The 16,694-nt window shown below is 39.6% G+C and overlaps 1 protein-coding gene across 3 annotated transcripts in view; it reads left to right on the top strand.

The window, feature by feature from the left end:
* layna (layilin a) overlaps positions 1-16,694 on the top strand; it is a 99,084-nt gene that overhangs the window by 13,336 nt on the left and 69,054 nt on the right. For all 3 annotated transcript variants that reach the window (XM_028810260.2, XM_028810261.2, XM_028810259.2), the window contains one exon: positions 10,097-10,254. In XM_028810260.2, the coding sequence (XP_028666093.2) occupies positions 10,097-10,254 (158 nt within the window). The remainder of the gene's footprint in view (positions 1-10,096; positions 10,255-16,694) is intronic.

The raw sequence follows: 16,694 nt of genomic DNA on the forward strand, positions 1-16,694 counted from the left end.
TCTCAAACGCGGCACGATTCCGTATTTTAAAGGACGGGTGGCAACCCTACAGTGCCAGGTAACCACCCATACAATCAGATTGTGATTCAGACTAGGAATGCAATGAATGTAATTACCCCCGATCTACATACAAGGCGAAAGTCTTGCAACATTCAAAGATGATGGTTTGGGATAAGTACACCATACAACATAAAAGAGCTTATGAAGCCTTGAACCGAAAAAAGCAAGATCTCAGAGATCGTAAAAAAAAATAGGAGGTAATGTCGTTTTACTCGCTGTAGATTTTAGTCAAACATTACCAGTTATTCCACGAGGGAGACCAGCAGATGAACTCAACGCGTGTTTAAAATCCATGCTTCTCCCACCCTCGGTTATATGTCGCGTGTTTCTCGGGTAGGTGCACCAAAAAATGTATACATTTAAGCATGTAATGGGCAAACAAAAAATGAGGTATACCCGAAGGCACTGCAGTAGTACTTAATGTAACTTTACTTCTTAAATGTTAATGTTTTACTGTTTAATAATTTATACGCTTCTTATATGTTGTTCAAATTCTTTTATCAAAATACCACTGACAGCGCAATGCACGATAACATGGAGTGAATACACCATACGCATCTGCCCACGGCCGCCCTGGTGTGCGCAGATAGGAGTTGATTCTAAAATAAAATAAACATAAAAAGAGTAATACATTCATCACCCATAAAGCGTGTGTGTGTGTATATATGTGTATATATATATGTTGATATGTGGATGTGTATATGTATATATATATATATATATATATATATATATATATGTAGATATGTATATATATGTGTATATGTATATGTATATATATGTTTATATGTGTGTGTGTGTATTTTATATATATAAAACACAGCAACACTCATAACAATGACAACACAATTACATTGACAATCATGTTACGTTATTTTTAAAATGTTTCCTTTTTTTTTCATAACCTCTTTAACACACTACTTCTCCGCTGCGAAGCGCGGGTATTTTGCTAGTTATGTAATAAGTGTTTCTATTTGCTTTGCTAACTTGCACATCCAAAAAGAGGAATTCTTTGACTTTATAACTTTGGCTCCATCATTCTGCAATCAAATCTTGGAAACTATTCAAATGAACGTTTATTCTAATGTTTCCATAGACCTAACCCTACCATAATGCATTTATTTACAGTACGAAAACCTAAGCAAAGAATAACCACTAAATTATAAATTCTCCACCATTTTCTTTGGAAAACCTAATAATTATTGCTTTTTAATTCAATTTTTAGATAGATAGATAGATAGATAGATAGATAGATAGATAGATAAATAGATAGATAGATAGATAGATAGATAGATAGATAGATAGATAGATAAGAGGTTAGTTCATAACATTTATTCAAATTTATTTTGAATGAGATATAATGCTTAGTCCATGGTTTGTTTTGGGTCGCTGACGGCTGTTACTCTCCATTGTCTTCAATGGTCACGAACGGTATGCGAAGTATCATGATGGGTCTCTTGGGCAGTTTAAGCAACTGACATTGGTCCGCTATGATTGTTGGTGGAGATTCTCCAAGGTGAAACCCCGCCACCTCCAGCCTCACTATGACAGTTGCCAGCGAATCTTGAAGGATCTGATGGTCGTCATGGACTGGCTCTTGAAGACACTAAGAAAGGCAAAATTGGGTTGTAAGAAAAGAAACATTTAAGAACCACTGGCTTGGTCTGTCAGTTTCTGGATAGCCAAGTATTTATTTTCTGTTTTATGGAACAAAGTGAATTTTTTTAATAATTTGTGTAATTTCATAACCTAAACAAAATCAATGCATTTGCTTTCTGAATATATTCATTTCATTAGCTGTGTTGGACCTTAGTAGTATCAGGAGCCAAATCTGGATGGAATTTCCATCATAGGGTGCACCAACACCCAGCCACACTTGGCCAATATAGAGTAGCGACTTAACATAATCTGCACATCTTGGGGATGTTGGAAGAAAACCAAAGCACCCAAAAAATAATAAACATAGACACTGGGAGACACGCAGACGGCGACTGGTTTGGGATGTGAAACTAGGACCCTGGAACTGAGAGGCAGCAGCACTGAACAACTGCTTTGCCTTTTCATTATTATGATTCATTCTTCTTCCCTTGTGTTTCCCCCGTCCTTCACACTTTTGTACCCATATCCTGTAGAAACCCCTTAAGGAAATGTAAGAATAGGCCATCTTCAGGAAATTACAAAGGCCAAGGTCAGATGTATTTGAAATGTACAGGAAATAATTTTCAATAGAAAGGAGAAATAAAGCAGCTCATTGAGAACATCCAGTGCTGTATTTGTGCTATGGTGTCAAGTCTAAACCTACTGTAAAAGCATTTCTTCTGAATTTACTTTGTAAAAAATGAGAGAATTACTGGAATGAGTATCCCTTTCTGGAAGGCTTGCAGATCTGGGTTTCAACATTAGAGCAGTTTTGACCAGAACAGGCCATTCAGTCCAACGTCACACTTCTTTCCTATTCACCTACTGTAACATTTCCAAGTTCAAGGTGCCTAGTATACTTCCAATGAAATATTTATGAATGCACAATGCTCCATGTGAGGAAATATTTCCTCCGTCTTGTGCAGAATTTAGTTCTAGCTGGTGTTCATCTGTGCCCCCTTGTTTTTGGAATCCACCCTAGTAAGTTCCATCATAATTTAAATACTTCTGCTGTGTGTCCATGTGTCCTATTGGTGCTTAGACTGAACAGATTCAACTTGTTTAGTTTTTCGTCATACTTCAGGCCTCACAGCCCTGCAGTACATCTAACAGGGCTTTGTTGTTGTTTGGAGACCAAAACTGCACCAGGTTTTCCAGATGAGACTACACAAATGCATTGTACACTGGAAGCATATTCTTTCTTGACAGGTTGCCATGTAAAGCAGCATCCTATTGGTCTTCTGCATCGCTTCTGTACACTGTCTGGTTGTGAACAGGGATGCACTCACTAAAACTGGCCTGTTTTTCTCATAAGGTATACTCTCTAGACCCATTATGTAATTATATTGAACATTTTAACTACCTTTACATAAAGATTTCACTTTTATTATTCATCCATTTTCAAATCTACTTGTAGCATTCACATTCAATACTTTATTTTAAACGTCATGTGCCGCATGTGTTCCCAACTTGCAGTCTATGTAGCACTTGCATGTGTTCCCTGTGTTTGTGTGAGTTTTACCCTGAAATTCTGGGTTCTTCTGGCATCCCAAAGAATGCATGTTAGAAGAGCTGTGACATGCAGCAGATTAACTGGAAGATCACGGACGGTGCGATGTGAGAGTCTGATATGTGGTGTGCCCTGCAATGGAGTGGTCTTTAAGTGCAGGGTTGGTTTTTGATTGTAGTGAAGAAATTGTTTCAGAAAATGATGCCTGCCAAAAGGACAGGGATAAGATAAGATAAGATAACATAAGAACTTTATTTATCCCGAGGGAAATTCTTTTGTCATATACATGCTCAGTGCAACAAGAGGAATAAAGATAAGGTAGTAAAGAGTTTAAAAAGAACAGTAATAGTGCAAACAGAATAACAACTCTAAACAAAGTAACAAATAACTATAACTAATATTTTGTATTATAACTGTATAACTAATTTATGCAAAGCAACAAACAACTATAACTAAAACTATAACAGATATAATAAAACAACAGATTATTAGTGCAAGTGGTTATGAAAAGTGACTTAGTGTTTGTGCCATGAATAAATGAGATAGCAGCATGTGATGATGGGATGAAACAAACATTCAGTAACATACAGATGAGTAAATAAAAAACCGAATGAGACCTAATGACAAAAATTCTGAAAAAGATCACCTACAGAATGAGGAAGAGTTATACAGTCTTATTGCCACAGGTAGAAAGGATTTCCTGTGGCGTTCGGTTCTGCATTTGGAGTCTTTTGCTGTGTGTGCTCTGATGACCTATCAAGGAGGCATGCATGGGGTGAGAGGAGTTGTCCATGATACCGAGAAGCTTTTTCAGCATTCTCCTCTCAGACACCTCCACCAGGTTCTCCAGTCTGACACCCAGGACAGAACCAGCCTTTTTAATCAGCTTGTTCAGCCTGTTGGCATCAGCTGTCTTATGAGCTGTCTTATTATTATTGAATAATAATTATTCAATTTATAAATTATTTTCCAAAATTTGAATCGCATTTATTCACCAGTACTTAACATACAGGAATTTACCTTTTGAGCTACTTGTAACAGAACACAATATCATATACAAATAACACAGACAACGTGAGTTAAATGGGCGGCAAGGTGGCACACTGATAGGTTCAGACAAGGAGGCGTTTTGCAAGTCTGCTTCAAGGTCCGACAAATTTTGTGTTTTCTGAGATACCCCTCTGCACAATGTTGAAGAGTAAAGAGTAGTTATTTCTCCTGTGTCTGTGTGGGTTTCCTCTGGGTGCTCTGGTTTCCTCCCACTGTTCAAAGACATGCATATTAGGTGAATTAGTGATGCTAAACTGGCCCTAGTGTGCATTTGGTGTGCGTGTGTGTGTATTCACCCTGCGATGGACTGGCATCCTGTCCAGGGTTTGCTCCTGCCTTATGGCCTGTGTTAGCTGGGATAAACTCCAGCTCCACTGTGACCCTGGTTTGGATTAAACGGGTTAGAAAATGACATGACATGACATAAGTTAATCAACACAATCATGTAGTTATAAAGGAGTTGTGCAAATGGTGTGCAAGTGAAAGCATATGCAAATATAGTGGCTAAGATCATGTGTAGTATTTCTCAGTGGTTCTTAATAGAGAAAAATATAGTTAATAAAATAATACAAGGACTCGTGATATTCATAACATACAGTCAGCAGAGTGGCATATGGTTATAAGTGCTGCTTCACAGCTCTAGAAAAAATTAACTTGAAATATTGGTGCAGTCAATTGCCGCGTGGCATTTGCAAGTTCTTCCCGTGTTTGTGTCAGTTTTTCTCTGGGTGCTCTGATTTTTCTCAAATATCCATAAGACGTGCAATTTACTTTGATTGAAGGGCCCGTAACTGCGGTTTAGGGTCTGTGAGAGAGTGCACCCTGTGACACAATGGCATTCACTCATTGTTGATTTCTGCCTGATTTTATTAGGATAGACTTGGCCTCTCTGATAACTGGAACTTGATTGAGCAAGTCAGAAAAAAGGACAGATACTGTGATAGAGTTCTTTTTACGATACGTTTTTCTTAGGAGCACCATAGTCTACAGACTTTCCTGTGTTAACAAGGCAGTGGAAATTATTTAAAGGGTAAACGAGGAAGAATAAGGCAGTGGTTAGTACTGCTGCCTCGTAGCTTCAGAGTGCTGATTTCAGATCCAGGTTTGTGTAGAGTTTGTATGTTCTCCTGGTTGCTTCCAGGTAGATTTTCTCCAGGTATTTTGGTTTTCTAACACATCCTTAAGGTGTGTGTGCAAGTTTAACTGGTAGAGTAGAGTAACCCCACAGTCTAGGACTGGTTCCTTCAGTTAAAGCCCATCCAGCCAGCCTATACTGGAAGTAAGTAGGTTCAAAAAATGAATGAAGTTGAATGCATCTCAGCACATTCAAGTACAGTGATAACTTGAGATACGAGTGCCCCAACGTATGAGTTTTTTTGAGATACGAGCCATCACTAGGTCGATTTTTTTGTCTTGAGTTACGAGCCAAAATTCGAAATACGAGCCATCAAAGAGCTTGTCCCCGCACATTCCGAGGAACTGACGACAGAGGAGTTGACGGAACTACAGATGCAGCAACATACGGAGGTTCTGCAGGAGATCGGTATCGCGGAGGAGGTTATCTCTTAAAGTGAGATAAAGGAAGTGTTTGCAATGTTAGAAAAAGTTTTGAACTTTAAAGAAAAGAAACACCCTGAAAAAATTACAACTGATCATACAGTGGCGCTGTTTAATGACACTTGCCTAACGCCTGACTTTATTGAAAAGAAACTGAACTTGCAGCGGTGCTATTTAATGTCACTTGCCTGACTCATTTCAGAAACATTCTAAAGAGGAGGACTAAACAAAGCTCCTTGGACAGGTTTCTATTGAAATGCCCTGCAAATGAAAGTGACGAAAGCGTAACAAAAAAGAAAAAAAACTAGTGAAGAAGAAAATTAAGTTACGCAAAAGTGAAGTGAAAGAAAAAAACATTACAATGTGCTAATCGGCTTCGCCAACGTTTGTTTATTTCTTTAGATTCTCTTCTATATATTAGGTTTTATTTTGTTTGTATACAATATTTGTTCATTATAAATACATTTTTCTTATGTTGAAACCATTTACCAAAAAATTGGGGTGGTTTTTTGGGGGGTGGCATGAATTAATCTCATTTCAATTAATTTCAATGGGGAAAATTAATTTGAGATACGAGCATTTTGACTTACGAGCTCGGTCACGGAACGAATTAAACTCGTATCTCAAGGTATCACTGTATAGGCAAAACTGTAAAAATTGATAATGTATTTTATTTAGGGCACTAACAAAGCTCGCCCGTCCTATCCACTTAATTCTTCCAAAATAATATCAAGTCGAGTTTTAAAGGTCCCTAAAGTTTCACTGCCCACCACACTACTTGGTAACTTATTCCATGTGTCATCCCCTGCTATCCTGGAATCATCCTAGTTGCTCTTCTCTGGATTTTTCTAGAGCTGCTATGTCTATTTGGTTCTGAAGACCAAAACTGTACACAGTACTCCAGGTAAGGCCTCGCCAGTATGTTATAAAACTTGAGCATAATCTCTTTGGACTTGTACTCCACACATATTGTGCTGTATAACCTAACATACTGTTAGCCTTTTTAATGGCTTCTGAACACTGTCTGGATCTTGTTAATAATGACAATTCTACTACACCTCCTAAATCCTTCTCATAAACATTTTTACATCCTACGTGTAATACTTTACATTTCCTGACATTAAATTTCATTTGCCCAAGCCTGTAGGCTGTCCAAGTCCCGCTGTGATGATTCAACAGATTCTAGATCATCTGCAAACTTAACCAGCTTATTACTTATATTCCTATCCAAATCATTTATATATATTAAAAATAGCAGAGGCCCAAGCATTGACCCCTGAGGGACACCACTTTTACATCACCTGATTCTGACAAAGTTCCTTGCACTATCACCCTCTGCTTCCTGCATCTGTGCCAATTCTGCACCCATCTACACACAACACCCATAGCCCCCACTACTTTTAGTTTGATGCCTTTCTTCTCATGTGGTACCTTATCAAATGCTTTCTGAAAATCAAGATAAATAATATCATATGCACGATTCGGATCATATTGTTTTGTTGCTTCCTCATAGTATTCCATTATATTAATAAAACACAATGCTGTCTGTTCACTAAAACTCCTGTTCTTGCCATGTGCTACTTAATATTTTCCTTAGTAATTGCTTCCATTAATTTACCTGTAATGCACCTTAAGCTCTCTGGCCTACTAGAGCCTCTAGAAACTCTGGGGGCCCAAGGCAAAAAACTCCAAGGGACCCTCCATTTCACCCTCCCCTTAGTCTCGACATGGTACAGTTTTATTACCATTATTTAGTCTAAATTAATAAGATCAAACGGGAGAAATTAACAAACACAAAATGTATTTAATTTCTTAGAAGAACAAGTTTATAAGGGCGGCACAGTGGCGCAGTGGGTAGCGCTGCTGCCTCGCAGTTAGGAGACCCGGGTTTGCTTCCTGGGTCCTCCCTACGTGGAGTTTGCATGTTCTCCCCGTGTCTGCGTGGGTTTCCTCCCACAGTCCAAAGACATGCAGGTTAGGTGCATTGGCGATCCTAAATTGGGTGTGTGTGTGTGTGCGCCATGCAGTGGGCTGGCGCCCTGCCTGGTGTTTGTTTCCTGCCTTGCGTGCTGGGATTGGGTCCAGCAGAACTCCGTGACCCTGTAGTTAGGATGTAGCGGGATGGAAAATGGATGGATGGATGGAAAAAGTTTATATAAATAAAATACCACAATAAATACATATGGATTGAAAATAAAAGCACAATAATAATAGAATAAATAAATTTAAAAAGTTGAAATAATTGGAAATAAATAAAATGTGAATTAATGTAAAGTGTGCATAGTAATAAAAAGTAAACACAAATTGCACATTGTAATATTTAAAAATACATTAAAAAGTACACATAAAAAATTTCAAAATTAAAAACAGTCTAGTAAAGGTATTACTGTATGTTTCAAAATTACCGTCTGCAGGTTTTGACAATCACTATGTCTTCTTTGTGTCTTCATGTCCCAGAATTGCTGACATCCATCCCTTCTCCTTGGAGAATTGATGCCACAGGTCAAAACAGAGCTATGTCGATTACTTAAACTGTCCATGGTTAGCCATCACGAGACACGTGGCAAACTATACGTGACCCTTCCCCACTGAATACAATTGTGTACAGTAATCCCTCCTCCATCGCGGGGGTTGCGTTCCAGAGCCACCCGCGAAATAAGAAAATCCGCGAAGTAGAAACCATATGTTTATAAGGTTATTTTTATATTGTCATGCTTGGGTCACAGATTTGCGCAGAAACACAGGAGGTTGTAGAGAGACAGGAACGTTATTCAAACACTGCAAACAAACATTTGTCTCTTTTTCAAAAGTTTAAACTGTGCTCCATGACAAGACAGAGATGACAGTTCTGTCTCACAATTAAAAGAATGCAAACATATCTTCCTCTTCAAAGGAGTGCACGTCAGGAGCACAGGCCGTCAGAAACAGAGAGGAAAGCAAACAAATCAATACGGCTGTTTGGCTTTTAAGTATGCGAAGCACCGCCGGTACAAAGCTGTTGAAGGCGGCAGCTCACACCCCCTCCGTCAGGAGCAGGGAGAGAGAGAGAAACAAAGTCAAAAATCAATACGTGCCCTTTGAGCTTTTAAGTATGCGAAGCACCGTGCAGCATACTTAAAAGCTGCACACAGAAGGTAGCAACATGAAGATAATCTTTCAGCATTTTTAGACGAGCGTCCGTATCGTCTAGGTGTGCGAACAGCCCCCCTGCTCACGCCCCCTACGTCAGGATCAGAGAAAGTCAGAGCAAGAGAGACAGAGAAAAGTAAGTTGGGTAGCTTCTCAGCCATCTGCCAATAGCGTCCCTTGTATGAAATCAACTGGGCAAACCAACTGAGGAAGCATGTACCAGAAATTAAAAGACCCATTGTCCTCAGAAATCCGCGAACCAGCAAAAAATCCGCGATATATATTTAAATACGCTTACATATAAAATCCGCGATAGAGTGAAGCCGCGAAAGGCGAAGTGCAATATAGCGAGGGATCACTGTATTCGCGAACCAAAATCAAACAACCCGTGAACCAAAATGGGTCACAACCCATAGTTTAAGAAACAGTGGCATAGAGACATTCAGGATTTTTTACAGCATAATGTTATTTTATCCACTAGATGGCAGCAGAATGCTGTCCCTACATTTATTCATGCTTAACATTTTAAAGCTAATCATTACATGTCATCCTGAGCATGACTTGGGCTTAACCATTAGGACAATGAATTCTGAGCCTGAGTCAGGCTCAGAGTTATTGCCAATGAGGTTAATCTGATTCAGGGTCATGGTGGGCCATAAGACCAGCCCACTTTAGGGCCCACTCACTCACACAGAGCCAATTTAGAATGACCAGTTAACTTACTGTAGCATAGACATCTTTGAAGTTGAGATAGCAAAAGTCATGTCGACACAAGTCGAAAGTGCAAACTCCAAACAGATCAAATATAGGATTCAAACTCAACTTGATCTAAGAATCATTATCACAATCACTTGTACCTTTTCTTAATCTCTGTCTTTGTAATTCACAGAACAATACTACTATTACTACTGCTGCTAAAACTTTCAGATGAGAAGTCCATTTCAAAAACAGGAAACATGTCTTTGCAAATGAAATGTTAGCCAAGATGGCAGCATTGCGACAGTAAACCTCTGTGAAGTTCAGCTTCAGGCAGCTTAACTAATGGAAGCTGTGTCTTCAGTGTTCCCCCCCTATGCTTGTCCCAGTTTTCTTAAATGCTCATGGCTGACCTGCCCACAGGTAACTGATACAAGGCATGTGCTTGAATTTCAGAAACTGGCATCTAGATGAGCCTTCATGTGGACATGAGATGTGTGTGGTCATGTACTACCAGCCTTCTGCATCTGTCGGGACCGAGGGGCTGTACATGTTTCAATGGAATGATGATAATTGTGAGACTAAGAATAATTTCATCTGCAAGTACTCTCAAGGTAAGTGAAGAGCACAATCTATAATTGCTTTAATTTGTGGATGGAGTAAGAAATTAAATAAAGCAAACACATCAATTTCTAAAGAGTTAGGAAACACTCTATTTTCAGAAAATGTGTGGGTTACTGATGTAGCACAATGGTGAGTGTACTGCTGCCTCATGGAAGTCGCATCTTGGGTTCAAATCCTGTGCATGGTTGTTGTCAGTACGTAAATAGTAATAAATAACTTTATCACATTTCAGTACAGTAGAATGTCTAGGTGGGGCTTGGCCTTGGTTAATTTGGAGGTTTTTGTCTTCTTTTACATGGTCTTCTGACCTTAATATACTGTATGAGGGGGTACCCAAAATTAACTGGAATCTGTACCTGGTGCGCAATCTAGACTTAGTTGCGAATTTTGCCACTAGGTGTAGCGTACTTACAATATTCTGTGGCAGTCTGCCAAATGGCGTTGCTCTGTATTGTTCGTACAACATTCCGTGTCGGTTTTTCTTGGTGCTTATTAAATATGTTCTGAGATTTTTGTGATGGGTGATCATAAAGAACTGCAAGTCTGCATTAGATTTTGTTTTCTCTTAGGGAAAACAGCTGCTGAAACTGTAGTGATGGTTGAAACTGCTTTTATAAAGGAAGCCTTAAGTTAAACACAGGTTTACGAGTGGTTTTCGCGTTTCAAATGAGGGGAAATGTCACTTGTGGACCAACCAAGATATGGCCGACCGTCCACATCTAGGAATGACGAAAATCTTGAAAAAGCTTGCAATGCAATTTACGGAGATTGTCATCGGACTATTGAAGAGATTTCTGAATTCACTTGTGTGTCTTGGAGTTCTTGCCACCTTCCCTACTCGCCTGATCTTGCTCCGTGTGAATGTTTCTTGTTTCTGCATATTAAAAAAGAACTCAAAGGAAAGCGTTTTTGTACCATGGAGGAAGTCAAAGAAAAATCACTGCAGGCATTGGACAATGTTTCTCATCAGCAATTCCAAAAATGTTTCCACTAGTGGAAAAACTGTGGGGACCAATGCATTAATTCACATGGAGAATACTTTGAAGGAGACTAAAGTTTCAGTATTTATAAGGTGCTTTGAATTAACACTTTCGTACGAAAATGTTCTGTACAATTAAATGTTGTTGTTGTTGTGTGGAACCTACATGTTTTCCCTATGTTTGAGTGGATTTTTTCTGAGTGCTACATTTTTCTTCCCCCATGAGTGTTTGGTTGTGTGTCACATATACTTGTGTTCTGTTTTGTGTATTGTAGTTACCCCATTTTTTGACACCCACTGCATGCACAGCCTACCTGGAATGGGGTTGGGTGGAGGGTGTTGAGGGAGTCTGTCTTTCTGAATTGCCTTTCCAAAGAGTTTTTCCATTTTTTTCCCTACAAGGGTTTTTTTTGGGGGGAGTTTTTTCTTGTCTTCTTAGGGAGTCGAGTCTGGGGGGCTGTTAAAAAACAAGGCCTGTTAAAGCACATTGCAACATTCCTTGTATGATCTTGGACTATACAAGAAGTACATTGTTATTGTTGTTACAGTTTTGTAGTGATTCAGAAATGCTAAGATTCACACCATCCAAAAATAGTGAATTATTTATTTTATTACTGGGACCCCAGGAACATAGCCAGCCTTGACCCGGCATACATACAATCAAACAGAGAGACATGCAATAAAGAGGTTCAAATGAATTGATAAAAAAAGTATACATTAAATAAATAAAATTCAAAAAAAAAACAATTATTAGGCAGGCAAAGTTCATGCAAATTTCCCCAACTGTGATAAATATTTTACAAACACTAGGCAAATAACACCTGAACAATCACTGAGCAGAAAACAGTTAATAATAAACACTCACAATACAGTCCACAAACAGTTTGATTCCACAGATGCGATGATGGTGAAAATGAAAGGAGATGCCAAGGGAACAGTTCCCTGAATGTAATGAAAGTTTTGTCCTACCATGTTCCAGTTGTTATGTGAAGATCTATTGAAGTTGTGCGCATTCCCCTGACAAAGACATTTACAAACCCAGACAAACTCCTACAATCAAGCTGGCACAAGACATGCACATAAATCCAGAAAGAAACTGTAATCTAATGATTGATTTGTAATACAGAGGTGGGGTAAACCTTGGAAATTCAAAAGATGGATGTTTGTCCTTTTTTTTTTTTGGCTTCCTGTTGTACACCTTTAAAGTCTGCACAATACCTTATTTCCCACCAGCAACCGTACTGACAACACCCGAAACTGACCAATGGTGAAGTACTACTGGGGCTGCTAGTACTTGCAGTTACTGTAATTTTAGTAGTGCTGCAACAGACTGGCACATCATCCAGGGCTGTTTCCTGCCTTCCGCCCAGAGCTACTGTTACATTAATGATTTGCAAGAATTTCATCACAATAATAGAAAAATAAAAGGATGGCAGCTGGATAACAGGTCATCTTTAAATTGGGTGAGCAGCTTGGCTGCCTTGTAACCGCTACTAGTAGTTTCAGCATTGTCACATGTAAAGAGTTCACTGAAATTCTTACTTGCATGCCCAACCAACATGTAACACATTAACACTCTCGGGTGGCATGATAAACAATTCTGTATCAAGATACAGAACTTCATTTTAGTTAATAGAAAATGCAAATCAGCTTACCTGATATACTCTTTAACTCTGTTTTCATACCATATGTTCAATTTTGCTCTCAGTTGCCTGACACCTCCAGTTTGGCAACATATAATTTAAACTGTAGATAAATGTTGTTAATGAGCACCAACATCTTACATTTACTTTGTTGTGGTCTGATATTCGCTGACCATAGGTTTAGCTTATTGGTCAGCAGCAAGTACAGGCACAGTTCAGCTTTTCGCATATACAGTGGTGTGAAAAACTATTTGCCCCCTTCCTGATTTCTTATTCTTTTGCATGTTTGTCACACAAAATGTTTCTGATCATCAAACACATTTAACCATTAGTCAAATATAACACAAGTAAACACAAAATGCAGTTTTTAAATGATGGTGTTTATTATTTAGGGAGAAAAAAAAATCCAAACCTACATGGCCCTGTGTGAAAAAGTAATTGCCCCCTTGTTAAAAAATAACCTACCTGTGGTGTATCACACCTGAGTTCAATTTCCGTAGCCACCCCCAGGCCTGATTACTGCCACACCTGTTTCAATCAAGAAATCACTTAAATAGGAGCTGCCTGACACAGAGAAGTAGACCAAAAGCACCTCAAAAGCTAGACATCATGCCAAGATCCAAAGAAATTCAGGAACAAATGAGAACAGAAGTAATTGAGATCTATCAGTCTGGTAAAGGTTATAAAGCCATTTCTAAAGCTTTTGGACTCCAGCGAACCACAGTGAGAGCCATTATCCACAAATGGCAAAAACATGGAACAGTGGTGAACCTTCCCAGGAGTGGCCAGCCGACCAAAATTACCCAAGAGCGCAGAGACGACTCATCCGAGAGGTCACAAAAGACCCCAGGACAACGTCTAAAGAACTGCAGGCCTCACTTGCCTCAATTAAGGTCAGTGTTCACGACTCCACCATAAGAAAGAGACTGGGAGAAAAAACGGCCTGCATGGCAGATGTCCAAGACGCAAACAACTGTTAAGCAAAAAGAACATTAGGGCTCGTCTCAATTTTGCTAAGAAACATCTCAATGATTGCCAAGACTTTTGGGAAAATACCTTGTGGACTGATGAGTCAAAAGTTGAACTTTTTGGAAGGCAAATGTCCCGTTACATCTGGCGTAAAAGGAACACAACATTTCAGAAAAAGAACATCATACCAACAGTAAAATATGGTGGTGGTAGTGTGATAGTCTGGGGTTGTTTTGCTGCTTCAGGACCTGGAAGGCTTGCTGTGATAGATGGAACCATGAATTCTACTGTCTACCAAAAAATCCTGAAGGAGAATGTCCGGCCATCTGTTCATCAACTCAAGCTGAAGCGATCTTGGGTGCTGCAACAGGACAATGACCCAAAACACACCACCTCTGAATGGCTGAAGAAAAACAAAATGAAGACTTTGGAGTGGCCTAGTCAAAGTCCTGACCTGAATCCAATTGAGATGCTATGGCATGACCTTAAAAAGGCGGTTCATGCTAGAAAACCCTCAAATAAAGCTGAATTACAACAATTTTGCAAAGATGAGTGGGCCAAAATTCCTCCAGAGCGCTATAAAAGACTCATTGCAAGTTATCGCAAACGCTTGATTGCAGTTATTGCTGCTAAGGGTGGCCCAACCAGTTTATTAGGTTCAGGGGGCAATTACTTTTTCACACAGGGCCATGTAGGTTTGGATTTTTTTTTCTCCCTAAATAATAAAAACCACCATTTACAAACTGCATTTTGTGTTTACTTGTGTTATATTTGACTAATGGTTAAATGTGTTTGATGATCAGAAACATTTTGTGTGACAAACATGCAAAAGAATAAGAAATCAGGAAGGGGGCAAATAGTTTTTCACACCACTGTAGTAGTACAGTGATCCCTCGCTATATCGCGCTTCGCCTTTCGCGGCTTCACTCCATTGCGGATTTTATATGTAAGCATATTTAAATATATATCGCGGATTTTTCGCTGCTTCGCGGGTTTCTGCGGACAATAGGTCTTTTAATTTCTGGTACATGCTTCCTCAGTTGGTTTGCCCAGTTGATTTCATACAAGGGAGGCTATTGGCAGATGGCTGAGAAGCTACCCAACTTACTTTTCTTTCTCTCTCTCTCTCTCTTGCGCTGACGTAGGGGGGTGTGAGCAGGGGGGCTGTGTGCAGCTGCTTCCTGAAGGACATGCTGCACGGAGCTTCGCATACTTAAAAGCTCAAAGGGCACGTATTGATTTTTTTTATCTGTCTCTAGCTATCTCTCTCTATCTCTCTCTCTCTCTCTCTTCCTGCTCCTGACAGAGGGGGTGTGAACTGCCGCCTTCAACAGCTTTGTGCCGGCGGTGCTTCGCATACTTAAAAGCCAAAAAGCCGTATTGATTTTTTTTTTGACTGCTTGCTTTGCACTCCTTTGAAAAGGAAGATATGTTTGCATTCTTTTAATTGTGAGACAGAACTGTCATCTCTGTCTTGTCATGGAGCACAGTTTAAACTTTTGAAAAAGAGACAAATGTTTGTTTGCAGTGTTTGAATAACGTTCCTGTCTCTCTACAACCTCCTGTGTTTCTGCGCAAATCTGTGACCCAAGCATGACATTCTAAAAATAACCATATAAACATATGGTTTGTACTTCGCGGATTTTCCTACTTCGCGGGTGGCTCTGGAACGCAACCCCCGCGATGGAGGAGGGATTACTGTAGTAGTATTGTCATATGTTCAGAGTACAGTGAAATTCTTCCTTGCATGCTTAATCAACATGAAACACATCACTACTCTCCAGCCCCATAAAAACAAGAATGTGTTAAAAACGTAGTTTCATTTTAATTAATAGAAATCACTAATTGGCTTACCTGGTTGAACTTCTTACTCCTGTTTAGTCCACTACAGAGCACACTCACTGTTCCTGCTGCCAGCACTCAAAAGGTACATCTTATCTTTCACTTTTGAAATGACATGAAGAGACCATGCAATATCTTAAACGAGGGGGGACCCAAAAATAACCAGAAATATTTTTAAAACGTGTTTAATTTAATTTTCTGTACAAACTACAATTAGTCTCCTTCAAAGTACTCTCCATTGGCGGAAATACACTTATCTAACCGTTTGTTCCATTGTTCTAAACATTTTTTAAATTCGTCTGAAGTAATGCCCATTAATGCTCTGGTCGTTTCTTGTTTTACCTCTTCGACGTCAGCAAAATGCCTTCCTTTCAAGTCTTTTTTCATCCGAGGGAACAAAAAGAAATCACACTGAGCTAAATCCGGTGAGTAGGGTGGGTGGTTCAGGGTTGTCATACCGTTTCTTGCCAAAAATTGGCGAATGCTGAGAGCAGTTTGAGATGGAGCGTTGTCATGATGAAAGAACCAATCGCCCGACTCCCACAAATCAGGGCGTTTCCTTCTCACACTGTTGTGCAACCTGCTTTTACAAAAACATTCACTGAACACAAGCACAACCTTCCAGACTGATGGCACTTGGCAGACTGACTTGTGAGGAGTGTAACTAGATCACCCTAGCGGCCCAACCACGTACTACAAGTACCAACCTAAGAACAACAAAATTCCGGTTATTTTTGGGTTCCCCCCTCATATGTCTTGGCAGAACCCTGAATGGCCTCCTTCTCCTAGGACTAAGGACTAAGCAGGTTTGAGTGTGACATGTTCGGGAGCTCACAGAGAACAATCCTACATTATTCCTTCAAACCGATTGTGGCTTCACAGGGGAGATTATTGCTTTGATGTGGCGCATAAAATGGAACACAAGGGTGGTGGCTATGAAGAGTGACACAGTGCAAAGGAGTTCACGGGGGACCCCTCTTGCTTTGAAGCAATCGCT

Source organism: Erpetoichthys calabaricus, chromosome 9, assembly GCF_900747795.2.
Source record: "Erpetoichthys calabaricus chromosome 9, fErpCal1.3, whole genome shotgun sequence".
Classification (NCBI taxonomy): Eukaryota; Metazoa; Chordata; class Cladistia; order Polypteriformes; family Polypteridae; genus Erpetoichthys; species Erpetoichthys calabaricus.